This window comes from Camellia sinensis, chromosome 4 (assembly GCF_055761805.1).
Source record: "Camellia sinensis isolate YWXY chromosome 4, ASM5576180v1, whole genome shotgun sequence".
Lineage (NCBI taxonomy): Eukaryota > Viridiplantae > Streptophyta > Magnoliopsida > Ericales > Theaceae > Camellia > Camellia sinensis.
This window is the reverse complement of record NC_138964.1, coordinates 221,960,982-221,987,904: the sequence shown is the minus strand read 5'-3', so window position 1 is coordinate 221,987,904 and position 26,923 is coordinate 221,960,982. Positions and strand designations below refer to the sequence as shown.

Here is a 26,923-nt window from a genome sequence, read left to right as displayed (position 1 = left end):
TCTTGGCTTGTAGTTACTTCTTTTATTTATATTAGCTTGAGAAACCTTTTGATCAAGATGTATTTTGTACTTTATTTTATTGTATCTAAGTTGTAAGCTATATTAAGATGTATGTCATTTTATTTGATCTATGCACAGCTCTTATGGACTATTTAGTTTTAAATTTATTGCTTCCGCACATGTAAGCCCCATATATATACTCTGATTGTGTGTGAATCTTTGTAAGTTGGTCTTTGGTAATCTCGGATTACTGGCCATCACGGAACCATTCTACTAGGGGCGGAATGGGGTCGTGACAGTGAGTCTGGTGGTATTTTCAAATTTTAAATCTGACATCCTTACACTAGTAATTGCATTATTCTCTAACCTATGAAGTATGAGTATTTCGAAAAACATGCCATATTCGTACCAGGGACTTACAGGGTATGGTATTTGTGCATATGTACCGGGTATACGAAACACATATCCTAATTTTTTCTTCTTAATTTTTGGCGTACCCAGATGTACCTAGTATATACCTAAGCCATACCATACCTCAATTAAAACAATGTTTTCTTCTACCACAAAGATAAAATTCCATTCACTAGATTTGTTTTTTATTTTTTATTTTATGATTAGTATGATTTTCAATTTAAGCTATGATTTGTAAGTTATTTAATATATTGATATTTAATTTTAATTTATACATTTATTTTTGACATTAAATGTTAATTGTAGGTTGGATGTTAACAAATTAAACCATTTAATCAATTTTTATATTACTCTAAATTAAAAATAAATATTTTTTTACAAATATACCAAAACGTATCTATACCCTATTTTTTTTACAATTTTGCAACAAGATTTACAATTGCTTAATTATTTTGCTTCTCATTGTTGCTTCAGAACGGAGACGTTACCATCTGTTTGCCTGTTTTCAATATTGGTTTAAATCAATCCGGCCATCTCATTATAGGAGACCACGCAATGAGTATGATCCTTTGCAGGACTGTCCAACGACAGGTAACCCTGGGAATTATTCTTATTAATTATCTGCATTTGCTTCATTTTTAGAAAGTAGATGGGTCTTCAAGAGGTGTACAAATCTTTGGTCTTGTTTTGGCGTTAAAACTTTCTATGACCTGCTTAGCTTCATTGCTATGTAATTGCTATTTTCGAGTGCTTGGTGGGCATTGGATATGTGCTAATTAATGGACAAGCTGTGGAGATGAATTCCAGAAGAGTGCTTAATCATGGGGATGAAATAATCTTTAATTTGCCAGGGAATCATTCTTACGTATCCTACAATTGAACTCTTTTTTTGGTGTCTCATATGCAAATTGTTGTTTGGGGGGGAGTGGTTTCCCTCTCTGTCAGTTTCTACTTAACTATTTAATTAAATAGATTTTCCAACAACTTAGTATTGGGGCTACTGTTACAGTTTCTCCTTCTGTTGGGATTGCAGAGGCTCAAAGGAGGTCTCTGGATCCTTTGGCCGAGGTAGGTGCTTCTATTATCACATTCTGTAAAGGATCACTTGTGGTGAAACCCAACAAAGGGAACAAAAATACCTCTTTGTTAACTTATGTGTCATGTCATAGTCAGGGACTCAGGAATCGGTTCAAACCATCCTTGAGCAGGTTGTGGATAATGAAAACAATCAGTCTAGCTGGCAGGCATCTATGACCGGAATCTCTTCCAAAAATACAGCCCTAACAGAAGATATTACTTCAGGGATTATTGATGGCAGAGAACTACAGATCTCATTTGACAATTTTCCAAATTATTTATGGTAGAAGCCTTTTACACAACTGTAATCTTTCTTGTATAGTCGTTTTATGTACTTATTCTATGCTCTAACATCCACTGCAGATTTCTTATCATAATTCAGCTTTTGAGTATGTTAGCATATTCCACAGCACTTTTGAACTTGATAACTAGTTCTTATATAAGATGTTGACTCGTTCCCTTCTTCTGCAGCATAGGTAATATAATGATCTAGATGGAAGCACACACTTACACTGAAATTGATAAAAAGCTCAATTGATCAGTTTGCTTGTAGACATTGGTTTGGATGAGAAACATTTTTCTTTTCATCATTTCACACTGAATTTGATAAAAGATCATGCAGACTTCTTGGGAAGCTTAATAATTTTGAAAAGATAAACTTTTATCTATACGATTATATTACATGTACACATTGAGCATATGAGAAGAGTGCAATGAATGTATATGTGCTGATAAATGTCTCACAAATTGGAAAACAATCTAGATTATGCAAGTAGGAGATATGGAACAAGTAGGAGATATGCTTGAAAATGGAAAGATATTAGTCAGGGATCATACATTATGCAAACAATGATAAGTTCATATTAAGAGACCAAACTTAAGGAGTCAATATTGTTTTGTGCAGTTTTTTTTCTATTTTAAAGGGCAATGATAATATAGCACATCTTCACTAATAGCAATTGTGAAATTTTTACCTTTTATTGTTTCTTCTTTCCTGAAATAACAGTTTTAAAAGGAATACCAAAATCTGTGAGAGAATAGAATACATATGTGCTTTAAATCTCAACTTCTTGACCTGAATATCTTTTCCTGATTTTTTTCCCATTGCTGTAGCTCCTTGAGAAAGCTATTTTCAGATGTTAAGCTACTTCAGCCATTTGATCTATGTAGTGGTTTCACTATGTGGGACTATTGGTAAACTTTCTTGGAGTGTTGAGATGCCATTATACCCTTGTAGTGTACTGAATGTGCTTGTTCATCTTTAAGAACTTGTTTAACGTAAATGTTCTCCAGTTACGGTTACCTGCTCCCTTTTCTGCCTATGCAATAGTTTGATCGACAATTGTACTTTGTAGTTCTAATTTAAGCTCATTTACTTGACTATGTTAGTCTCAATAATAAAGGCTGCTATGGTTTCCATGGGTTTTAATACTTTATTGCAGGCTAATAATGAAAATTTCAATTTTCTATTTCTTTCAGTGACAAGACAAAATATTATCTGCTGGCATCCTTTGTTCTACACATAAAGCATAGTGAGTCCAAGGATTCCACTGTAAGCCCAAGAATTTTGTTGTCTGGTCCTGCAGGTGAACAAGATCATCTCCTTGTCCTAGAACATTTTACGATCACTCTTACTCAAAATTTACTACTACAGTACATTAAGTTCTTTGCAAACATTTTACAGGTTCTGAGATATATCAGGAGAAGTCATCAAAGGCACTTGCTCATCACTTCGGGGCTAAATTGCTTGTATTTCATAGCCACTTGTATCTATCTGTGAGTAGCATGCTTTTCCAATTCAAATAAACTAATTGAAGTACTTATGCTTCAATGTTTGACTTATTTATTTATTGTAGTTTCTACCTGCAATTTTTATTTATTTATTTTTTTTTTTTGTGGTGATTAGTGAAGATGGAGACTTGTGAACTAGTAAAATCAGTTATACTAATTTGTTGCAGGGTTCATTTACAACAGGGCCAAAGCAAATACTTGAGGTGTTGATGGCCCAGTTATGCCAAGAAGTACGCCCTCTAGTTGTTCAATAGATTCAGGGCATAGTCCCTTCAGTTGGAAAAGGGGATATGCTACACTCTTCAAATGCAGCATTACATGTTCCAGTGTCTCAAAAAACTAAGAATCGATGTTTCAAAAGTGGTATGTCTCTGCTTGTGCCGTCAACAAGGTTTTACTCTTATAGCAGGAAACTCTTACTTAGGTGGTGTTTTTTACTTAGAACTGCGATTTTGCACTCCCAAGTAAGAAACTCGTGAGAAATTCGCTCCTGTCGAGGAAGAAACTTGCTTCCAACTGAGATAAAACCTCTCAAACATAGAAATCTAAAAGAAAAAAAAGGAAAACAACTTCAATTATTCTAGTGCTTTCTATTTACATAATTTTAATTTATACTTAACTTAAACAAAGACGATTTGTAATTCACTTCAATCTCAAATATTTATTCATATTTTAGCACATATTACAACTTAGCACACGCTCCCATAGGTCCCCCTGCCCCCTCCCCTTTGTGCAACTAAGGTTTTACTGTCACTTCTGATTTTTAACTTTCCTGTACATTAGCCTGCTGACTTCCAGATATGGAACATGCAGGTGACAGTAATATTTGTGGGTTTCAATTTTACCAGCTTATGTTCTATGGTTTCTGCCAGGTACAATTTACAAGACTTATTTTTCCCCTGATACCACATCTGTTAGTGCAATTATGTACTCATTCTTTTGTTCTCAAAAAACATTCACATGCCGAGACAGCAGGACTTCATTACATGTTGTGGCTTTGATAGAGCCATCCATATATAATGGGTGGTTCTCAAACATGTGAAGACTCAAATGTAGCATCGCAGGATTGAGTGCCATGCGACATATAACTTGTTGCCAATGCTGAAGGAAGACTACCTCAAGCGCAAGTTCTTTCCTTGATCCATGCCTCCAATCATTTTTGTTAATTCATCCAGCTTTAGTAACCCAACCAATGGAAAAGAATAGGAATAGTCAGCAGATTGGTGAACAAAAAAAAAATTGCTGAACCCCCACTGTGGAGAAATAAATTATGAAAAAAGGAACATGGATGAGTTCCAGATTAAGTCTTCCTTTGGGTCCATTTGGAAAAAGAGACATTAAGACCGTGAAATTGGATTTGAGCTTTCTAAATCCTGTTTCATTGGTCTTGATGCAAAAGACTAACTGTAGAGCAGGGGTTAAACAAAGAACCATTTCTGGGCAGCGGCAGCTTTTGTTTGAGTGTCCATTTAATTTAGAAAAAAGAGGAGGAAAAAAGAAAAAAGATTGTCTTTACCTTTTGTGAATTTAGTTGTGTCAGGGAATTGAGGGCCCTGAATAATTTTTTTTTTTGCAAGAAACTGTTTCCTCCAAACCTTTTCCAGTGTTTTAAGGTGATAAATAATTTCTACTTTCTCGTATTCATCACTGATAAGCAACTGCTGCTTAAAGAAAGAAGCTTTATTTGGTCAATCTCTCTCAATTACCCAAGATCCATAGGACTGTTCTTTCAAAAAACCATATGTTTGAGTCCCCATGATGCCAAAAGTTTTAGCTATTTGTTCACCACATGCCATAAGTTTTCGATATGTGCATCCACAAACATGTGTCTAATAACAGATGTTGAATTGCAATTTGTACTGTTACTTGATTCCGACACTGACCTTACCATTTGCACTGCCATCACAATTTTTTTTATCAACATGGTTCCTACAGATGGAAAATCTCTCTCTGTCTCTCTGTCTCTCTCTCATAATGTGTTCTTATAGGATTACAGGCTCATTCAGTTGGGATGAGTTTAGTTTTCATTACATTATGTTCTTAACTTTTTGTTATTAATCCTGTTGAATCCCATGTTCAGGGGCCCTAATTTTGGAAGCCAGGGCAAAATTGTTTTAACTTCTGAAAACAGTAATTCATTTAAAGTTGGTGTAAGGTTTGATAAGCCTATTCCTGAAGGCCAGGACCTAGGAGGTCTATGTGAAGCAGGTCATGGGTTCTTTTGCAATGGTAATGTCCCAATCCTGTAATCAAGTGTGTATTACTTTCAACCACATGATTTCATAGCAGTTCAACCTCTATTGCTAAGTTTTGTGTACTGAGTTATTGACACTTGCATTAGCAAGTGAACTTCAACCAGAGTCCACAACTTTGAAGGATTTACAAAAGTCAATCAACAACATATTGCTTGAGGTGATATTTTGCTGCAGCATCCAACATAACCTTTTTTCAAGTCATTATAGTGCTTTATGGTTATATTGTTAGCTACTTATTACTCTCATTTGAAATTTCCCTGGCCATAATCAACGAGAGCGGAAATTCTCCTTTTATTTTGTTCATGAAAGATATTGACAAGTTTCTTCTAGAAAATTCAGAAGCACATCAAGTAATAAAATATCTTATCCATGCACTTCCTTCTAATGTTGTTCTGATTGGTTCACATACAGACACAGAGAACAGCAAGAAAAAGTAAGTGAAATTTAACAGTTTAGCTGCGCTGGAAAGTTTGCTTCTCAGTTATGTTATTGTAACAACCTTACAACATTGTTTGTTGCTTGTACGGTGGATTTTATTTGCTTGCATAGTTGAAAAAATATGTTTCTCTGCTGATCATTCTGCACATAGCAGACCTTTTGCTTTTTCAGTTTTTGTTTTTTTTGCCTACATTATCCTTTTGTTATCAGTACAACTTCAGTAGTTGCAAGATGGACATAAAACATGCTTGTAGTTGGACAGCATCTTCTATTGGGTCCCTACTTATTACCAACTTATTCCTAATGGTTTGCATTTACTTCCACGGTAGCCATCTATGTTCTGTTGTGATTTTGCGGTATGCTGGGAACTGTCTTAATTTCCTGTTGTTGAGGATAATCTTTACAAACTGATGCCTCTATTAGCAATAGTTGATTTAGGATAAACTTGGTAAAGAGTTTTATTGATGGCACCGCTAGAAATTTAGCTCCAGTTCCCTTTTAAATAAATGTATGGCTTTTTCAGTATTCCAATAAGAAATGTTTCTTTTAAAAAGCAATTTTGGGTGTAAAGTTTGAGTTTGTTTGAAGCAAATGGCCCAAATGGAGGATTAATTAATTATATTTGTGAGAGGCGTTCTCCATTAGTTTCCAAAGACCAAAAATAAAAAAATTGACCATTCAAATGATGAATTTTCAGAGGCTGGACAGATTCTTCTGCTGATTCTGTCAATGGATTTCTGCTTCATTGAGATATAAGAGATTTATTTAGATTGTTGAAGTACTACTTTCAGAAGAATTTAGGCCTCGTTTGGGAACCCTCATTTTTAGCCAAAAAGTCAAAAAGTTACTAAATTAGTCAAAAAGCCAACAACCCATACCAAAAAGTCAAAGATTCTCTTTTCTCTCTACTTATTGCATATCTTTTCGTAAAAAGCCAAAAAGTCATCCCAAACATACTAGTTTTTTTTAGCTCATATTTTAGCCAAATAGCCAAAAAAGTTACTAAATTAGCCAGTTCCCAAACGAGGCCTTAGTCCGATTACATCACATTTTCATGATTCACTCATATAGGCAACACTTGAATGGTTTTTCTTGTGCAGGTAATTATGACCCCAAATTTGGCCTCCATTGTAGTATTTGAGTTTTCCGATCATGAATAATTGTGGTATGTCTGAGCAACTGGTAAATGTGTCAAACTGCTTTCCGTCAAGTCTATCGGTCCATCAAGATGTGGTCAGACATGTTTCCCTTAAAAACTTCCAGCAAGCAGGATGTCTACTCCTGAACAGCCAAGCAATAATGCACCTGTGGTATAATAATCAACAAATGCTTGTCATTGTAATTGGGAAGCTGCTATTCTACTCCCACCCTTGATTGCTATCGGTTAACCAAGCCTGCATCAAAGGCAGTAAGCTAAGAATCACGGACACTTCTAAGAAGGTGGTGTGTCCATGTCCAAATGTGCCCTTTTTAAAAATGATTTAGACCCAAACAGTTGACACTTGGGAAACACTCATGTCTATTGCTTAGACTTACATAAAACTAATTTTTGGAAGTTTGAACAAAAATAAATTAGTATACAATGATGAAAGAAAAATAACGTAGATGTATAGGAATTAGTGATATGTTCTATTTTTTTTTTAATTATATTTGAATGATATATATGAACTATATGTTGTGTGTCTCTCTCATGTGTCATGTCGTGCAGTTGTGAAAATTGTGGTTTTGCGTGTCCATGTCAGTGCTTCTTAAGATGAAAGACTTAACCTTTTAGTAAAAGTAACGTGAAGCCAAGATAGAATTGTGGAGTAACATTTTATGGCAGGTTGTCTATGCTGAAGACATTGTGTGACATTCTATTTCATTTTATCAGGAATGTCATTGTGGAAAACAAGAAAAGGAGAAGTTTCTGGTGACAACAAACCTACTGTCAGAACTTTTTCCTAACAAAATTACTATTGACATGCCTAAGGTGCCTAGTGTGATTTTCTGGTTGTTATTCATTCACCATGTATTTTTCCACAGTATCTAACGATAGGCTTGCAAAATGATGCAGGATGAGATGCATAAAGCTGTCCTGAAGCGTCAATTTGCTAACGACTTTGAATTCCTCAAGGGCGGAGGAAAACTTTATTTGCCTTAGCAATGTAAAAAACTACAAGCCATTATAGTTTGTAATATTTCGTTTTTATGATACTGGCTTTATGTGTGGTTTTAATACTGCTCAAGAAAAGCTAAAGATACCCATTTTAATCCGATGTATGTAGAGCAGTATGGCTTCTGGCTTGCCTCATTTGTATGAACCTTTATTTAGGAATATAATTTTGTTTTTTTGCTTATACCAGAAAGGTAGTTGGCTTTGTTCTGTAGGTTCCAGTACCTATTTCTTGTGATCAGTTGTTCGTTCTTTCTTTTTCACAAAACTGCACTTCGTGTATTTTGATTTTGATTATAGTTGAAAGCTTTTTCAATAAGTTATTCTTATAGTCGATTATGTATCAATTCGTCTTAGTTTGTAATGCATATCAACTAAAATTTACCAATTTGTGTGTGTGTTTTATCCTTTTTGGACCTTCTTTGGGTGGTTGAAAAATTGCATAAATGTGAGTTTCACATTATCTTTCATATATACAAAAGTGATGGGAAAAAGGAGCCTCTCCACCATAAGTTTCTCATTTGGGATCAACTACACATTTACTTTTTGAAGTTTTTTTCACCTACTTTGGAGTTGCATTGCGAGGTACTACGGACGATAGGTGATGATCCAAAGCAATTGAAACAAAATGAGAAATACTTTTAATCAATATGATGCATGTAACTATTATATGCATACTGTTTATTGGTTTCCACTTCTTTTTGAAAAAATAAAAAATTAAAAATTAAGGAGCCATTTAAATTAGGAAGAGTTTCTCAGAAGCTTTTGACATCCATCACACAGTATTATTTGTCTCATTACTTTGTATGGGAACAACTGTTAGCAGTAGAATGTCAAACATCTCAGTTTCAGTTAGTTTTGGGTATTCTTGCAAAAAGGAAAAATGTATCAATAAAAGCTTATTTTGGTGGTTTGCATCACAATTTGTTATTAAAGGAACGTAGTTTCATTTGAAATTAATCAACCATTCCATGCTGATAGAGCAGGATTAAAAAATTCTCTAGACTACTAATGTTAAAAGCTGACTATTGAGTGCAACATATAAATACATTTTTCATAACAAACAGGAATTGATCCGAAATGTCCCGGACTGCGATGAACTTGGGACATTAAGCATTGTGGATCAAACACTTACAATTGAAAGTATGTCATCTTTCCATTGTTTTTGAAATTACGATGACTCATCGATGAATTAATTTGATCTTTTTTTTTTTTCATTAATTCATTTATGTTCCCTGTGTGTTCATTAATTGCATGATGCTGGTTGCAGGTGCTGAAAAGGTAATTAAATGGGCTCTAGGCTACCAGTTAATGGAGTGTCCGCAAAATAATGCTAACTCAAAGCATGTTTTGTCTGCAAAAAGGTATGAAACATCTTCCGTGGCTGGCACTATGTTACTGTCAGCTAAAATATAAATCATAAGAATGATGCAGCTGTGAATTCTATTCCATATTGTAATTCTGGCAGCATCCAATATGGCCTTGATGCTTTACGGGAAACCCAGACAGACCTGAACAGCTCAGAGAAGTCGCTCAAGGTGAATTCTTGTATTTTCTATATATAATTTCTGATATTTCCATTTTCTTTTTGTAGTCAAATCACATGGTGATTGATACATAATTTTACGCTTCTTTCTTTCTTGGTTGAAAGGCATTAAAATTTTAAGTGATTATGCTGACCAACCTCAGGATGTTGTAAAGGAGAATGAATTCGAGAAAAGACTCCTAGCTGATGTTATTCCACCTAATGAAATTGGAGTGAAGTTTGATGATGTTGGAGTTCTCGAAAATGTGAAGGATACGCTGAGGGAGTTGGTGATGCTTCCTTTACAAAGGCCCGAATTGTTCAGTAAGGGGCAGCTACGGAAGGTGTGCCCATTTTCTACTTTCTGCATCAAACATGCTTGTGCCTTTGAAGAATAATTATTGGAATTAAATAAGAGATATATGGTAAACATGTATTGCATTGGAACTATGCTATTGGAATGATTATTGAAATGTTTTAAAATACAGAAACACTTGTTACACTGTAGGGTGTATGAGAACACTATTGAATAACTTAATATACATTGTTGGGCCATTTCCGAACAACTTAAACTTTTGTGATAATTGGGTAACTTAATATGGTATCAAAGCTTAGGATGGGAAAAGTCTTGGATTCAAGTCTCCAAATTTGCATTTGGTCCTCGTTTGCTTTCTTTCTTCTCTCTATGTATGGATGTGAAGTTGCACGTGAGGGAGGGTGTTGAATAATTTGTTATATGTTGTTGGGTCCATTTCTAATAGCTTAAGCTTTTGGGGTAATAATTGGTTACCTAACAAAGAAAACTAGGGCACTTCAGTTATCAGCCACTTCCGAAGTCCTACGAATGGAGGGTAGACGAATCTGACTCAGAAACACTAGGTGGTGTTTGGGAAGAATTTTAGTTGGGTTTTTTCTCATTTTTTTCACTAAAAGACAAAAATTTTGCAAAACCAAAAAAAACACATCCAAACAAAATATCACATCCAACCCCATAACCATTTCACTTTTTCTCTCACAAACATCACATCCAACCACAAAAAAACTCAACTATCTTTCCAAACACAAAAAAAAAAAAAATTCTTCAATAATATCCTACATCTAAAAAAACCTACATAAAAATCCACTTCCCAAACACCATCTACATCAACCCAAGTCCGTGTAACATAGACAATAAGCATTATGTCATATATATTTCCTTTGTTACACAAAGAGCATTATGTTGTATATCCTTCCCTTGTTATCACTGTGCTTTTGTAGGTTCATGGCTCTGGCTCTACTTATCATAGTGGAAAATTTGATTGTCATGTTGTTGATCATAGTTACATAAAATTTAAGTAACTTATTTTTATCCCCAGCTTTCCGAGGGAATACTTCTGTTTGGACCCCCTGGAACAGGAAAGACCATGCTTGCAAAGGCTGTAGCCATTGAAGCAGGAGCAAATTTCATCAATAGCTCAATGTCCAGCATCGCTTCGAAGGTTATATATATATATATATATATATATATATTGTTAACTGGTTAGCTATTTCGATGACTAGGCTCTTAACATTTAAACTCTTCCTTTCATAGTGGTACGGCGACCCTGAGAAATATGTGAGGCCAGTTTTCTCTCTAGCCAGTAAAATTGCTCCTAGTGTTATATTTATTGATGAGGTGATCCTTAAAATATCTACTAATTATTTACAATACTGTATTTTGGTTGTTTCTATATTTTTACTGTGTATACTTCTTCCGTATAGGTTGATAGCATGTAGAGACAGCGAAGAAATCAAGAGCACAAAGCCACACGTAAGATGAAAAATGAGTTTATGGTGAATTGGGATGGCTTGCGCACAAAAGATAAAGAAAGGGTGTTGGTACTTGCAGCCACAAACAGACCTTTCGATCTTGATGAGGCTGTTATTAGAAGGATGCCACGATGGTAAACTTAGAAAAATCTTGAAAATCTTGACACTGTATTCAACATCTTTGATTGCAAAATTGGAAGCCTATAGTATTTTTAATATTTCTGCATAAACTTACCAGATGCTCCAAATAGATCTAAAATTTTAAAACTAATATTGGCTAAGGAAGAATTGTCTCCTGATATTGACTTTGATGCAATTGCGGGAATGACAGATGGGTTTTCCGGAAGTGATCTCAAGGCTTTTCCTTGCCTTTCTCATCAAAGTGCTTTGTGTCTCTTAATATATGCAGAGTAATTACTCTGCATTGGCAAAATTTTTAATTTCTGTATTATATTGCAGAATCTTTGTGTCACTGCTGCATACGGTCCGTTAGAGAGATATTGGAGAAAGAAAGGAAGGTATAGTGTTTCTTCTTAATTTCATTAAATAACATACATAGTTTGTGATTTATGGCCATCGTTTTGAATCTTCATGACTCGTTACCTTTTGTCAAACATTTTAAAATATGTTTTTCTCTATCTAGGAAAAATAAAAATATTTGTATGGCTTCATGAATCATCTGCAATCTCTTCTCATCACACTTTAATTCTTCAACTTTAAAACAAAAGTTTCATTTGCAACAAACACATATGGGAACAGGTTTACTGATCACTTGTACACCTTGCGCTTTTGACAGAAGAAAGCTGTGATGAATGAGAGTTCAGACGTTGGGCCAATAAATATGAACGACTTCAAGTATGCCCGAGAACAGGTACAAGAACCTACAAGCAAAAGATAACCTCTCTTCATTTTTTGTTTTCATGTGATTGCTTCATAATGTCTTTTTTGTCTTTGGTTCTCCCTCCAACTCTACCAATTCATGGTAACAGGTCAGTGCTAGTGTGTTAACTGAGTCTATGAACATGAATGGGCTACTACAATGGAATGAGCTATATGGTGAAGGAGGTTCTCAAAAGAAGACAAGTACGAGCTACTACATATAAAGGACTTCTCTCTCTCTCTCTCTCTCTCTCTCTCTCTCTCTCTCTCTCATACCGAATACTTTATTCTAGCATATATAATTTTCACTAGAATGTTCATGACAAAGGTGGTGTTTTGCTTTGTTATAGGCCGGTGAATCGTGAGTTTTTCATGCGTCTTTGGAATTATCAATGCTCATTTGTTCAATCAAAAGATTATTGACCAAAAGACAGGGAGTTAACTAAATCAAAAGAATATCACATTAGTTTTCACTGTAAAATGCGAATTTCACAAACACATTAGTTCAGATATAAACAATTGAATGGAATGTTTATTTAAACAATTTATTTTTGTTCATAACTTTAAATCCGAACATTTTACTTTTGTTCGGAACTTTATATCCGAACACCATGTGTGTACTGAGAGTTGTACGGTGTGCAGATAGATTTACCCAAAAAGACATAAATAAATAAAAACAGGGACCTCAAATCATGACTGGTTGGTTGACATCAACAGCAAATTATTCAGACTTTTGAATGTTTACTAGAGAGATGATCTCAAACATATGTATTATGTATATATTAAATTCTAAGGCTTTATGTACGTACCTCCTTGAAACACAGTAAGCAGTCTGATTTAAGGAGAAGAAATGTGAATGCATGCAATAGAATAACAAGCACAATTGAGAAAACAGTGCAGCCAACTAGCTATAATCAGATCCCATTCAAATGCAGATTGATCTGCACTTTCAGCTCTGTATATGGGACTAAATCCATATCAAGGTATTGACCCATCCATTACTAGATCTTAATCTCTACATTTCAACGACAAAGGATCAGTCATCAGTGCCAAAGTACCGATCACCAAACTCTCCCATACCTGGTATGACACGGAATTCTTCATTCAATGCTACATCAATCTCTGAGGTGACAATTTTCAAGGATGGGAACCGCTTGCAAACACAATGTATTCCCTCGGGGGCCTAGATGCAATATAACACAGAGGAATCAGTGCATAAACATTTTTTTTTAATAAACTTGAAACCAGCAGAGCAGAAATTACTCACAGAAATGAGATTTAGAAATATTATGTGGGATTCTGGAACTCCTTTCTGTATAAGTAGCTCGATTGCTTGGTTAGCAGAGTTGCCTTCAAAGAAGCCATTATGGTTTGTTAGGTCACAGAAATGCAGAAAGATAGAAACAAGACAACCAAGTCCATTTTGCACTACATATATTGGAAGATATGCAAAAGAGACAACCAAACAGGAGAAGCAAAAAAATGAACAAGTTTGATTAGAAACCTGTAGCAAGAACTGGATCGAGAAGCAAGACATGCCTTTCCGAAATATCCTTGGGAAGCTTTTCATATATAAGCTGGGTAAGAGATGACAAACTGTTATAAATCAATCATATGATCCTTATATGGGAAAGCAAGTCCCTGAGGAAGGGGGCAAATAACACTTTTTTTGTTTGAAAAAAAGGGGCCGGGACAGGGAAAACCACCTGCTTCCCATTGTCACCATCACGGTGGATCAGAATTTTTCCAATTTTTATTCCTTTGCAACAAGCACGCATTGCGTTCTCCATACTTTCACCACTGTCAAGACATTTATGCAATATAACCAGTTACCCAATGATAAATCACCCAATTAGGTGGGGTCAGATACCTGAATCCCAGTACCATTGGCAAGAAAATTGGCTCCCTGTAAGATCTTTCTTTCCCATTTTCATAAGCAATTTAAATAAAATTCTTTCCAAAAGCAGAAGTGCACCTCTATTAATACCTGATTTAATTCTTACCTTCGAATAATGGAAACTCCACACAATTTCTTGCAAAAGTCAACCCCAGTATACATTGACCCTGCATTAGTATGCCAACAAATCAACAACATTTCTATTTTTGTGTAGAATATCTAAGAAACAACATTTTGCAGTCTTTCAAAACAAAGACACATCTAGACCTCCGTTTTTTTCTTTTTTAATAGACAGCAATGCACATTTTATTCATGTCCTAGAAACAAACACAAACAAGAAAACAATAGGAATCTATCTGTTAACAAAGAGCTGAAGATCAGGAAATGTCAATTTCAGTTATCACAGAAGACTACATTACTATTAAGCAAAAGAAAATGCAAATTGAGCAAGAAGAGTAAAAATAAGCTAGATAAAATATTTCATATTCATTCTACCATCACATTTTAAAAGGACAGCATTATCATTGTCATCAGTCATTAATCTGCAAAAGCTAATGCCAACAATTTGGTGCTAGTTTACAAATCCTGTTATATCCTACCCAAAGCCAACACACACGCACACACACACACACACACACACACACACACACAAAATAAAAGGTATATAAGGTTCTCCTCAGTTTACATTCAAATAGCTTAAGGAAAACTTAAGATCGAAGGAAGTACTCCAATTATTTCCAAATTTCATGAGTGAAGATAGGGAGATGGGAAGAAATGAAAGAAAACAGAAAGAGTTGAATTTGAGTTCAAGCCATGTCACATATTTTTCTCTTAAAACACACCTGTTGGAGTAACTACTTGTTTCTCAGTAAATGGTAAATGGCCAAGGCCATGCTCCACAACCTGAAAGTCAAAATCAATACAAGCAATGATAACATCTTTGTTCTTTTGATCTTGGGTAAATCAATGATTTTGAAAAAGCTAAATAGTTGAAAGTACCAGACGAATAAGCCGATCCGAATAAAATACAAAATCATGCTTTGATATACCACAATCTCGAATAAGCGTATGCATTCCTCTTATCTGCAACATGGGTCTCCAGGATAAGCATAACTAAAACTCAAAGCTACGAAAAGAGAATGAATTTGAATTGGAATCACAAGGAAATAGAAAAAATATTAAGAATATTATGTAGATGTGAAAGACCTATTTTCACCTGTAATCTAGTGCTAACACATTGGCTCTGTTGGTGTTATTGTTGTTTGACCCTAAGTTAATTTACATAATGACCCAGCATCCCAGAAGTAAAAACCACAATAATGTTACTATAATCACCATAAAAGGTCCTCTCAATCCCTCACAGTTAATTAGCTGTAGCTCAACCTTGATGCCATTCTCCGTATCTATCCAGGATGATGCCTTTTCCTTGGTCCTATTTTTCCCTCTCAGAAGTTGGTCTAGTTCAATAATCAATGATAATTAAGCATCAGGAGGATTTTAGGACCATGAGAAAGATAATCACACCAACCCTCCTGGAACCACAAATAAAAAAAGAAGGGAAACTTCCCAACGAGTCCCTACTTTTCAAGTGAAGTTTCCATCAAGTCCTATTAACACATGCACTAGCCCTCTCAGCATACAGTTAATAGGACTCAATAGAAACTTAATGGAGAAAGTAGAACTTATTTGATATTTTCCCAAAATATAAAGTTTGAGTTACATTAATCTACCCCGAGGTTTCTGACAAATATACATTAGACTTTGGGATTTACATCCCGCACATTGTTGTTTCCAAATCACATTATAAATTCACCACAGATGAGGACCACTTGCACACTTGCCAGAATTTTTTCCCTCACCACCAACAATTTGTTGAGGCCCACCAAGCCACCCCTAATGGAGGGTGATAAGGAGAAGAGAGATATTTAGTTGGCATTTTGACTTGGATGTTGAGTCATGCTATTCATGCAGATTAACTTTCTGAATACACTCTGAAATTATGTCTATCCACTAATATACATTGCAGGTAATTTCAAAAGACTACTTCCCATAGGACACATAAGTCGGCCCACTCAGTCAGATGACTTAGAGTGATTAGCATTTTTTTTCCCTGTTAACAACATTTAAGGGGTTGTTTGGGATGACCTAAATAAGTGTACTTTTTGTCTTTTTACGAAAAGATGTGCAGAAAAGTAGAAAGGTGATGTGATGGAAAAAAGATAAAAAGATAAAAAAAATGGATTATTTTGTGTATGCCAAACTTGGCCTTAGTGACAACCTTTGATAGGAGAGGCCAGTGTAATTTCCAAAACCATAGGCGAAAGGTATTAGTCAGGAACCTCAAGGAGAAATGAGAACATTGTTGCTCAGTGAGGCAAGCTAAGGCCAAATGAGATATGCAAAACAAGGGAAAATTAAGAAAAAACATAAAGATGTACCTGGAATGTTGACTGAATAACATAAACATTGGGATATATTTTGCAGAGGTCATGCTGACCAAGTTTTGTGCGGATATGTTGGACAATTAAATCAATGGCGACATGATTATCACCTCCCCGGGGTATGATAACATCAGCATATTTCTTTGATGGCAGGACAAAATCATCAAAAGCAGGTTTCACAAACTTTGCATACTGCACAATCAAAATGGCACTTGCAAGGTTTGTTATCCCATTATAAGGAAGTCAAGAATTTAAAGAAGACTGGTGGCATCACACAATTACTAAAACTTCCTAAAGTAGCAAGAATAATATTAATGAAGAATTAGAACCAGATGAGAAGATGCTTTCTTAGTCAAATCCAGACAAAAACATAATAATATCTCTGTGCTGAGCTGAATGTATTGTAAGTGACAAATTTCTACTCTCTCGTAAATTTCTACTCTCTCGTATCCTCTGGTAGATTCCAAATAAGCATTTTTGTGTAGCATTAATTGAGAGTTACATCAACATAATGCAAAACTCGTCCATTAAAGTATCTGCTTCAGACAGCAAGCAAGCAAGGTACAACACATCAACTAAATTATATCATGCAAAAGATTTGCAGGCAAGCTTAGTTTTGGTGAATGGCTCTGCTTCTGTTTCTTTGTATATTCCCAGTATATAAAGATTCTGCCACTTTTGGCACCTTAACAAATACTTTATTTACCAATAAAAGAAAAGAAAAATCATGTATAAGATTGAACTCTTAAACCAAGTATTTGTGACTGGCTACATGTATCTTCTCTGACATTTAATTCTACCTAGTGCATCAAGAACACATTATAAACACTCATAGGTGGAGAAAGAATCAGTTCCTACCCCTTTCCTCCAATATAAAGATATTTGAACTTGTAATCCCGATGCATTGTCGGGAATTCTGAGCCCATGTGCGCACCCTAGTAGTGTTTAAAATATGCTATATGGATTTATTGTGTCTCATGTTCCCTAGCCTAGCCACCCATCTTGGTAAATGGTTTCAGAGTATTTAACCACAAAGTGTAGACCAAATTGTCTATCTTATACACTGTCCTACCTGCTCTCGTTTACAACTAAGTTTTGTAGAAAATGCATCAATTACCTCTATTTGGCTGATTTTTCAGAAGTTATTTTCTGAATAAAAATTCAAAAACTAGTTTGGTGAAAAAATGACAAAAAAAAAAAAGATTAACAACACTCATTATTTTCATTTGGTTCTCTTTTTTGGAATGGAAATAATTTTTGAAAATTCAAAAATATTTTTTTGGCGATTATTTTTGTCACACCAGTTTCTAGTTTTTCAATTTAAAATAAAATAAAATAAAAATTAGAAAACAAGTTAATCAAACAGAGCAGACCCATCCAAGCATTGTAGCCAAAACTGCATAACCTTCAACTTACAAATTCAGCATATCATATAAAGTGGAACTTACAAAAAAAGGGGACTACATCCATAAAGTCCCAGCTAACATCATCATCCTAAAATAATAATCACAACAGCAATAACACAGTAATACTATATGCATTGCAATTATTAGTTTCAATTTTTAATCAACAAATAAATAAGTGGAAAAAACGGAAGACAGAGTGTTGATGGAGAGTCTCTCATAATGATCAGCAGCTTCCTCAAAAGGTTTCACAAAAATTAGCTACTCCTTGGAAATTGAATGCCAGTGGCATTTTTTTTTTCATCAAATGAAGAAAGTAAAACACTTTAGACAATTGAGGAAGCAGCATATCCCTGGTTTAGGTGAATAATAAATTTTCAGCAGAATCCTAAATTTGGCAGTACTAAGAAACTTAAATCAGGGCTTCAACTATTAACGGTGAGCAATAACAAGAAAGATGTTAAGGTAAGTAAAAGGGCTTGCCTGTTCAAGCACAGAGTTTATGTCCCTACCCCTCTCAACTGTATCACGCCTTATTCTACGAGCAAGCCTCACATCAGCATCTATAACAATTGCAATACCAGTCAACAAATAAGATAGCAAGACAAGGAATTAATGGGGAAAAAGTTGTGGTAGATATAACAAAGAAATGCCTAAAACATTATAAAAGTATATCATCAATGGGACATGGAACAAATATCAGTGTACTAAAATGGTTACTTGTTAAAACCTAATCATATCTAGCATAGAACATGATAATATTATTATAATATTTACTAAAAAAATTCAAGATAATATATGCATAACATGAAGATAATATAGAAATACTTAGGAAAAGGATGGTGTCTTACTCTGGCAATCAAAAGGCAGCTATCCATGGTTAACATGTGCATAGGAAATACACAAACATATACAAACTGGGCACTGTGTCAACCTAAAAGAGTGAATTACGATCTCATTTACTGAGGCTTTCGTAAGCATATTTAACATGACCTCTAAGCATTGAATTAACTACGTTATACAACATTGAAGTGTGATAACACATGGAGCCCCTTAGGAATTGTGCACAAGTTGAAACAAAGCCTAAAAGCATTGTGTAACCACAATGCCCAGCAAAACAAAGGTGTAATAATAAATTGCTACTTAAATGACAGATTTTACAGGATAATACATGAGCAACAATCAGGGTGAAGGAGTGAGACCTGTGTCAACAAAAATCTTCATATTCATCAAGTTGCGGACACGTGGATCATGGAAAACCAGAATTCCCTCCAAGATGATTACATCAGATGCATTTACCTGACAAAGAATTTTGAACTTGTAGTTCAGAGAAGTTAAAAGGAATATTTATAAATTGAACCCAAGGTTTGCACAAGAACAATAATAGTAATAGCACCAGAACTACCCTGTCAAACATTAAAATCTCTGAATCGGTACACCAATCACCGGGATTGATCGAAAAGAAAGGCAACCAAAGGGAACAATTACTCTCTCTCTCTCTCTCTCTACACACAAAAACAAAGAATATTTACAATTCAGACAATGAGCACACTGGCCATCTTGTAAATGGTGAAGATGCCTCCTGAAACATTGGAATCTGAATATATTGTACCTATAGGGCTGTAAATAGGCCTCAAGGGTCATAAAATATTCTTTTCAATAATAAAACTAAAAATAGACTCGATGATTTAATTTTAACATGAAAACCCTATACGAAACTCCTCCCACAAGATGAAAACTGCGATCCTAACACCCAAATAATCCACTTAGCAAATCAAACACAGACAAAAGGAATTACAACAATACCCAAGTTCACCTAATTCTGAAATCCTCTACATCCTCCACTAGTTCGGCTTGGCTCGGTCAGCCTCCTTCAATTTGTTGGATAACCACAAGGCTCCTCACTTCAATCTTCGTACTTTGACAGCTCCGATTACCCAAACAGTCGTGGGTGTCAAGATGATGCAATGTCGTGCAATTCAAAGTGCGTGAAGGCTTTTGTTTAAAATGTAGGAGAACGGGGATTAAAAACCAAAATCAGGTCAAATTAGGCTATTTTTTGCCGGGGCAATCGATTCCCAAGAAATCCCTCCTAGTGGAGATCGATCCCTTTGAGTGGGGATTTGATCCCTCAACAATCCCTCATAGGTATTGATCCCCAATCAATCTCCTGTAAATCTTGGATAAATATGTAAATTGAGGTGTGTCATCTATTCTATGGATATATGGTTACGAAGGTCACTACACCAGTGAAGAGTAGATATATAGTTCAAGTTGAAGGAATGCACAAAGTGATGGATAGAACATACCTGCCGGAAACTTTCCGAACACCTGCGATGGTTTTTAAAATCATATATTGGAACCTGTACAGATTGGGTACATCTGAGTTTCTCAATGCACTCTAGAAACTGCTCAGTGTCAAAAGCATCTACACACAAACAAGCATATAATTAAAAGATTTACACAAGTGCCCCCTGCAAGATGCTACTGAAATCTAGTTGCAGCATATATTCAGCAAAGCTGGAAGAAAATTACCACCAGAGCTTATTTACAACTGAAATTAAGTAAAGGGTTATATTTAATAATTAGTTTGATTACCGGGATGATCGAAATTATATTCATGCACACGTTTTGCTTCTTCAGCTGTCAAACCACGATAAAATGAATCCTACAGATAGCCAAACCAAATATATATCAAGAAATTTGAAAAGGGAAATTTTCTTTAATAAAAGAATGAACCAAGGCAAATTAGTAAGGACTCAAAGCTAACCCTTGATGCAATATTACAGTGATTGAAATTTACTAGTTTCTCCCACAGTCCCTTAATAAACTAATACAAAGAAAATTGAAAAAATAAATAAAATTAAAAAGAAAGAGTCTTTTTATCAAAGTGTTGTTAGTTCTTTCTATTAATAAAAAAAATCCAAACCTAAGAAGCACAAATATGGACACGGTGATTTGAAAAAAAAATGGGGACGCGGACATGATGGGGGCACATGCAATAAAAAAAAATTATATATTTTTATTTGCTATGTAGATTAATATTACATCTATAAACAATCAAAATTAACAAAAACTAACACTAAACATTGTCATATATGTCTTTTTTATGAATGGCCTATTAACTATTTAAATCTAAGCAAAAAGTAATAAACATTCAACATCCAACATTCATTAAAAGCACTAAAGAGGGGAGGAAACTAGTTCTCGTGTCCAAACCAAACCAAACCAAACCAAGCCTTAAGTCCCATCAAATGGGGTCGGCTACATGAATCCTTCTTCTCCACACGGCCCTATCAAAGGCCATTTCATTGGTCAAATTAAGTAGATTCATATCTCTATTTATAACGCTAGTCAACGTTAATCTAGGCCTACCTCGTCCCCTAACACTTCCATCTACCGTTACAGCATCGCATCTCTTCACTACTGCCTCTGTTGGTCTCCGTTGAATATGACTAAACCATCTCAAACGATTCTCTCTCAACTTATCTTCTATCGGTGCTACTCCTACCCATTCCCGAATACACTCATTCCTAATCCTGTCCTGTCTAGTCTTACCACACATCCACCTTAGCATCCTCATCTCAGCCACACTCATCTTATCTACATGTTGTTTCTTAGTTGCCCAACACTCCGTCTCATACAACATAGCTGGTCTAATAGCCGTTCTATAAAACTTACCTTTGAGTCTAGTAGGTATTCGTTTATCGCACAATACCCCAGACGCACTTCTCCACTTACACCATCCCGCCTTAATCCTATGGGCCACATCTGCATCAATCTCTCCCGTTGTTGTGATAATTGACCCTAAATAACGAAAATGTTCACTCTTAGGCAGTTCTTGGTTCTCAATCTTCACTTCTCCTCTGCTTTCATTGTTACTGTTACTAAATTTACACTCCATGTACTCAGTCTTAGTTCTGCTTATCCGAAATCCTTTAAATTCAAGAGCTTTTCTCCAGATCTCCAACTTTGTGTTAACTCCTTCTCTAGTCTCATCCACTAACACAATATCATCTGCAAAAAGCATACACCATGGCACGTCATCCTGAATATTTATCGTCAACTCGTCCATAACTAAAGCAAAAATATAAGGACTTAAGGTAGATCCTTGGTGTAATCCTACAGTGATAGGAAATTCATTTGTTTCTCCAGCTGGCGATCTAATAGTGGTCACCACCCCTTCATACATGTCCCTAATCACGTCAATGTAGCCTTTTGTCACCCCTTTCTTCTCTAACGCCCACCATATTATATCTCGGGGCACTCTGTCATATGCTTTCTCAAGGTCGATAAACACCATATGAATGAAGGGACATAGCAGCTGGTGTGTCCTGTACATGTCTCTGTATCCGACACCATTAAGGCACCTGTTTTGGAGTGTTGATGCTTAATAGTTCCAAACTAGTACAAGTTATAAATTATTTCCCAATCTAGAGTAGATTTTTCCATATTGTAGACATATGATAAAAAATGTACGGTACTCCCCCCAAAAAAAAAAATTACGTAAAGCCTCCACTTCGATTAGACGCTTCTAAAGCCTTCCACACTTCATAAAAAATACAGTCGCTATTCCAAATAGTGGCTTTTAAAGCCATCACACAAAGTTGATGCTTTGTGCTAGTGTGCAAGTAAAAAAAGCATACAATTTAAATGGTGGCTTTATATGGTACAAAATGTCCATATTTAATAGTTCTAATTATTCCTAAAGCCTTCATTCTTTGCCTAGGTTTAAAAGCCTCCATTCTTTGCCTAGATTTTTTTAATATTTTCATGATGAAACAAAGCCTTTGTTTTGAATGGAGATTTTAAAAGCCTTTACTTTAGGTGGAAGCTTAAGTAGATGCTTTCAAAACCTCTAGTCAAAATGAAGGCTTAACATTAAAACTTTAAACTCACTTCTCCTTATGCGGAGAAACCAACACTACATTGAGAAATAGTTTCCAATCAAGACTAGTTTGGGATTTTTTTTTTTCTTTCTAAGAAGGCAATATTTTGGTCAAAAACTTTAAAGCACCAATCAACTTCAAAACACAAGAAAATTGTCAAACAATCAAAAAGTACATTACATGCACCACCGTAGAAGTTCAAAACAATAAAGCATCAAATTTGAGTATCAGTCACCTTAAAAGCACCAATCAACATGAGCTGCTCAAAACATCTACTAACTTGATATTCTAACATAATAGCAAAAGCATTACAGAACAAGTTTTCGTACCTAAAAAAGAAATTGTGTAAATAACAATATCCATATGTTTTCTTTAAAGTACTTACATTTTTACTATTTATTTATGGAAAGCTTAATTCAAGGTACACGACTACGCGTTATTTACTCAACTTATGTATTAGTGATGTATTAATGAATACCTTTGATATTATCACTACATATCAAGACAAATTAAGGAATCTTCAATGGTTGATACAAATCCTACAATACATTAGTGGTACTTATATATTGTCCGCACGTCAAATACCGCACCAAATTTCCAGCTAATAAAGACAATGTCACACTCTTTCTGCCTATGAATATCATAACAACCCTGTAAGAAAGCAATCATGACAGGTGTACACTATAAAAGTCAAATGCATGCAAAAAAAGATTATTCCTTTAATGACGGCTTTGACTTCTATATAAGCACACTCGAGCATGAAGCATTTTTGGTTTACTAACTATTCCATACAGCAAAAGAACAACTCCTATGTCCACAAAATCTCCTTTCTTTCTCTCTTTGTTTGAATTTTCAAAGGATCTTCCTACTCTGCATCTAAACTACAGATATTGGTTTACTAACAAGGGCCACCTTTCACTCACCCACACTCGCACAGAACATCTTGAGCTTGCTAGGGCAACAAGCTTCATTCCACAATCTCCCAAGGAGGGTAAGACTTCAAGGGATGGACTCGATCGAACTTGAATCTTACAAAAGCCGCCACTCTACGAGGGAAGTCCCCAAGTCGAGTCTTTGCGAGTCAAGTCGTGAAAGCCCTCACTTTATTGATGGGACATTTTGATTGCCGGACAAGTGAGTAGTTGAATATCTAACAAAAGGACTAAGCTTAAAGAGGACCATAGACCCAAGAAAAGAAGGTCTTCCATACGGCATCTGTTCGCGAATCCATGATGTAGTGGATACATCTCCGATAAAACAATTTTGATTTTATCCTCGCTTGAAAATAAAAATGATGTTCATGCTTTGGGAGAAGGAAAAAAAATAAAAATAAATTGCTTACATAGAGTAAGATTTAAAAATATTTAGAGTGTAGCATATTCAAAATGCACAATTGGTGATATCAAAGTAATAAAAGGTAAGAAAAGTGTATGCACCAAAATTTAACCACTTGTTAGAGAACAACAATGTCCAACAAACCTGATTCACAAGCACAACGCGATGATCATGAAGCTGTTGAATGATCATGTCACACACTGTCGTCTTACCAGAAGCCGTACCTCCCGAAACTCCTACTCAATTTTCACACCAAAAAAAAAACACTTGATCAAATTGAAATTTCATCTCATTGGAGCCCTAAAACACAGAACTGATAGTTGAAGCAAAAATAGTAAAAAAAATATTTTAATTGATAAGAAAATCGAAAGAAAGCTTCCAATCTTGCAATTGAATGCGGAGAATTTATATCTGCCAATCAAACGGAGCTTACGGTGAGATCAGAAATCGAAAAAAATGAAAAGGAAAGTGAGAGATTACCGATGACGAAGGGCTGTTTGGGGCCATTGGAGTCGGCTAGGGTTGAGGAAGATGAAGAAGAAAGAGGAAGCGCCGGCGAGCGACCAGAAGAAGGAGAAGAGAGGAGGCCGTCGAGTCGCAGGCCTGAGAAATGAGGCCCTGATGCTGCCTCCATCACTATATCTATCGGCGTCGTCTGCTCCGGCATCGTCTCTCTCTCTCTCTCTCTCTCTATATATATATATATATATTCTCTACTATCGACTCTTCTTCAGACACCAGGCACTCGAATCTCTCTCCCCCTCCCTCTCTCTTCGGAGCAGTGCCAAGCAGTAGCCTGAATCGTAATTTGGGACTTTTTGTCGCGACTAGTTATACTCAGGAGTCACGTCGCATATAAACATTAATTTTTAAAAAAATAGTATTATAAGGCCCGTTTGTTTGTTTGGGTTAGAGCCAACTCACTAGGTATATCATATTTGTTAGTTAAAATATCTAGTGTAATTTATTTTTTTCAATTTTAATATACTAGGCATATGATTAGGTATTTTAGCTCAACTCACATTCACTACCTACATGTAGTTAGCCTTCAAGACTAGGCAAAATGTATTTAATCATTAGGATCATTTCCCTCCATCTTTGTTACTGATGTGACATTTTATAAAATTAATAGTATTTAGATGAATAGCTAAAATAAAGAGTATGGTTTGAGTAAAAATATGAAATAGTTGATAGGCAAAATAAAATATATACTTTATAGTAATGTTTAAATAGGTAAAATGCCTATTACCATTGGAGATGCTCTTATAGAGAGGGGATTGAGTTTGATAGTGATGAGGGAATTGAGAATGGAGTGTTTGTTTTGAGAGATAGGGAGGGGATTAGTAATCGCTTGGGACTAGTAAGGAGGAGAAAGGGAGATTGGTAAGGAGAAGGTAGAGATGGTATTAAAAAAATAGTGAGGGAATTAGAATTTTTTTTATTTTTTATATATTGAGAATTTTTTTTAAAATATTAATGTTTAATTTTTATATTTTTTATTTGTTTTATTATTTTATATAAAAATAATTTAACAATTCCTCACTATTAATTTCCTTACTATCAATTCCCTCACTATCAACCCTCTCCATTCTATCACCTAAAACAAACGGGCCTAAAAGTGTTGGGTTTAAGGGATTTGTTTTCAGTCTCGTATTAATAATTTAGATTATTTATATTTTAATATTTATTAAATATATTATTTTTATAAAAAGTTTTGTTAATTTGATAATAGTAATTCAAACTAATTTTATATAAAAAATAGATAATTTTAAAATAATAATTCATAAATAATTAATCCAAAGACATAATTTTTAATACTCAATGGATTTAATTTTTTATAAAAATATTTTATTGACGAATCCTAAAATATAAATAATTTCAATTATTTATGAATAATTCAAAAATATTAAAAAATAAATTATTTAAATTATTTATGAATAATTATTTAAATTATTGATGAGTCTAAAATATATAGGGAGATTTAGTGATAGACTCTTTAGTGTCTAACTTGTCTTTCAAAATAATAAAAATTATATAGATCATTTCAAAATATATGTATGTGTGTGTGTATATCAACTTATAATCACTCTCTCTTCTCTCTATTTTGCACTTATCACTATTCTCTTCATCGGTGCCATCGATGCTCTTTATCAGTACCACTCACCATGAAACTCTTTCTTTACCGTTTTCATCACCACCATCATTTGTTGCATCCACAACTTCAGATCTAAGATCATTCACAATTGTCGTCATCAGAAAATGACGATTTGTGACGGTTCGTAAATCTCAAATCTGGGATCGTTGACTCCCTCTCTCTCTCTCTCCCTCTTTGGTTTTGATGGTTCGTGCTCTCTCTCTCTCTTTTCTTTTTCTTATTTTTCTTTTATTAATTCTCTGATTTCGAACTTTGTCTTTCTATCTCTCTTTTTTTCTTTTCATGATACTCTGTTCTTTGAACAGTAAAATTTTATTTCGAAAAAGCCATCATCGCAGCTTATTTCAGAGTAAAATTTTACTTTAAATTATAATAAACGTTACTCTGATTCAGAGTAAAATTTTACTTTGTAATTATAATAAACGTTACTCTAATTCAGAGTAAAATTTTACTTTGTAATTATAAAAATAAAAAAATAATAATA

General features: G+C 34.8%; 3 protein-coding genes and 1 long non-coding RNA gene across 9 annotated transcripts; 3 read left to right on the top strand and 1 right to left on the bottom strand.

The window, feature by feature from the left end:
* Positions 1–848: 848 nt before the first annotated feature.
* On the top strand, positions 849–8,311 carry LOC114286757 (uncharacterized). 6 transcript variants are annotated; one of them, XR_014328466.1, is made up of 9 exons: positions 849–1,002; positions 1,130–1,276; positions 1,384–1,479; positions 1,581–1,771; positions 2,968–3,074; positions 3,173–3,264; positions 3,447–3,642; positions 4,093–4,151; positions 7,073–7,419. XR_014328466.1 is itself a non-coding variant. In XM_082867648.1 (7 exons), the coding sequence occupies exons 1-7, from the start codon at positions 967–969 to the stop codon at positions 3,531–3,533; spliced, it is 756 nt and encodes a 251-aa protein (XP_082723774.1). In that variant the 5' UTR covers positions 849–966; the 3' UTR covers positions 3,534–3,898. The 6 variants fall into 6 exon arrangements, 2 of the variants coding, with proteins under 2 accessions (XP_082723774.1, XP_082723775.1); XR_014328465.1 differs by lacking the exon at positions 4,093–4,151 and having other exon boundaries at positions 5,360–7,419; XR_014328464.1 differs by having other exon boundaries at positions 4,093–7,419.
* A 646-nt stretch (positions 8,312–8,957) lies between these two features.
* Positions 8,958–11,407, top strand: LOC145824463 (outer mitochondrial transmembrane helix translocase-like). Its single transcript, XM_082924131.1, has 8 exons — positions 8,958–8,978; positions 9,195–9,270; positions 9,398–9,491; positions 9,596–9,665; positions 9,817–9,996; positions 11,008–11,130; positions 11,223–11,306; positions 11,393–11,407. Exons 1-8 carry the CDS (start codon positions 8,958–8,960, stop codon positions 11,405–11,407), a joined length of 663 nt encoding a protein of 220 aa, XP_082780257.1.
* A 424-nt stretch (positions 11,408–11,831) lies between these two features.
* LOC145789949 (uncharacterized) lies at positions 11,832–12,720 on the top strand. The gene is made up of 3 exons (XR_014328468.1): positions 11,832–11,958; positions 12,237–12,311; positions 12,430–12,720. It is a non-coding gene; the product is annotated as an uncharacterized LOC145789949 (long non-coding RNA).
* LOC114286637 (uridine/cytidine kinase UKL1, chloroplastic) lies at positions 11,941–25,140 on the bottom strand. The gene is made up of 15 exons (XM_028229850.2): positions 24,765–25,140; positions 24,429–24,520; positions 20,659–20,728; positions 20,370–20,488; positions 19,263–19,359; positions 18,544–18,623; positions 16,655–16,849; positions 15,216–15,299; positions 15,059–15,119; positions 14,323–14,383; positions 14,026–14,119; positions 13,824–13,896; positions 13,587–13,669; positions 13,400–13,502; positions 11,941–12,321 (listed from the first exon to the last, which is right to left on the bottom strand). The coding sequence occupies exons 1-15, from the start codon at positions 24,949–24,951 to the stop codon at positions 12,209–12,211; spliced, it is 1,512 nt and encodes a 503-aa protein (XP_028085651.1). The 5' UTR covers positions 24,952–25,140; the 3' UTR covers positions 11,941–12,208.
* Positions 25,141–26,923: the final 1,783 nt, after the last annotated feature.

Bases quoted from the DNA above. Each gene is read 5' to 3' on its own strand.
- LOC114286757 (XM_082867648.1), top strand. From the start codon at position 967: ATGAGTATGATCCTTTGCAGGACTGTCCAACGACAG. The intron at 1,003-1,129 runs GTAACCCTGGGA...TGACCTGCTTAG, and splicing joins GCAGGACTGTCCAACGACAG to CTTCATTGCTATGTAATTGC. The intron at 1,480-1,580 runs GTAGGTGCTTCT...GTCATGTCATAG, and splicing joins CTCTGGATCCTTTGGCCGAG to TCAGGGACTCAGGAATCGGT.
- LOC145824463 (XM_082924131.1), top strand. From the start codon at position 8,958: ATGTCAAACATCTCAGTTTCA. The intron at 9,492-9,595 runs GTATGAAACATC...TAATTCTGGCAG, and splicing joins CATGTTTTGTCTGCAAAAAG to CATCCAATATGGCCTTGATG. The intron at 9,997-11,007 runs GTGTGCCCATTT...TTTTATCCCCAG, and splicing joins GTAAGGGGCAGCTACGGAAG to CTTTCCGAGGGAATACTTCT.
- LOC114286637 (XM_028229850.2), bottom strand. From the start codon at position 24,951: ATGCCGGAGCAGACGACGCCGATAGATATAGTGATGGAGGCAGCATCA. The intron at 24,521-24,764 runs GTAATCTCTCAC...AAAATTGAGTAG, and splicing joins CAAACAGCCCTTCGTCATCG to GAGTTTCGGGAGGTACGGCT. The intron at 16,850-18,543 runs GCAAGCCCTTTT...TTGATTGTGCAG, and splicing joins TAAACTCTGTGCTTGAACAG to TATGCAAAGTTTGTGAAACC.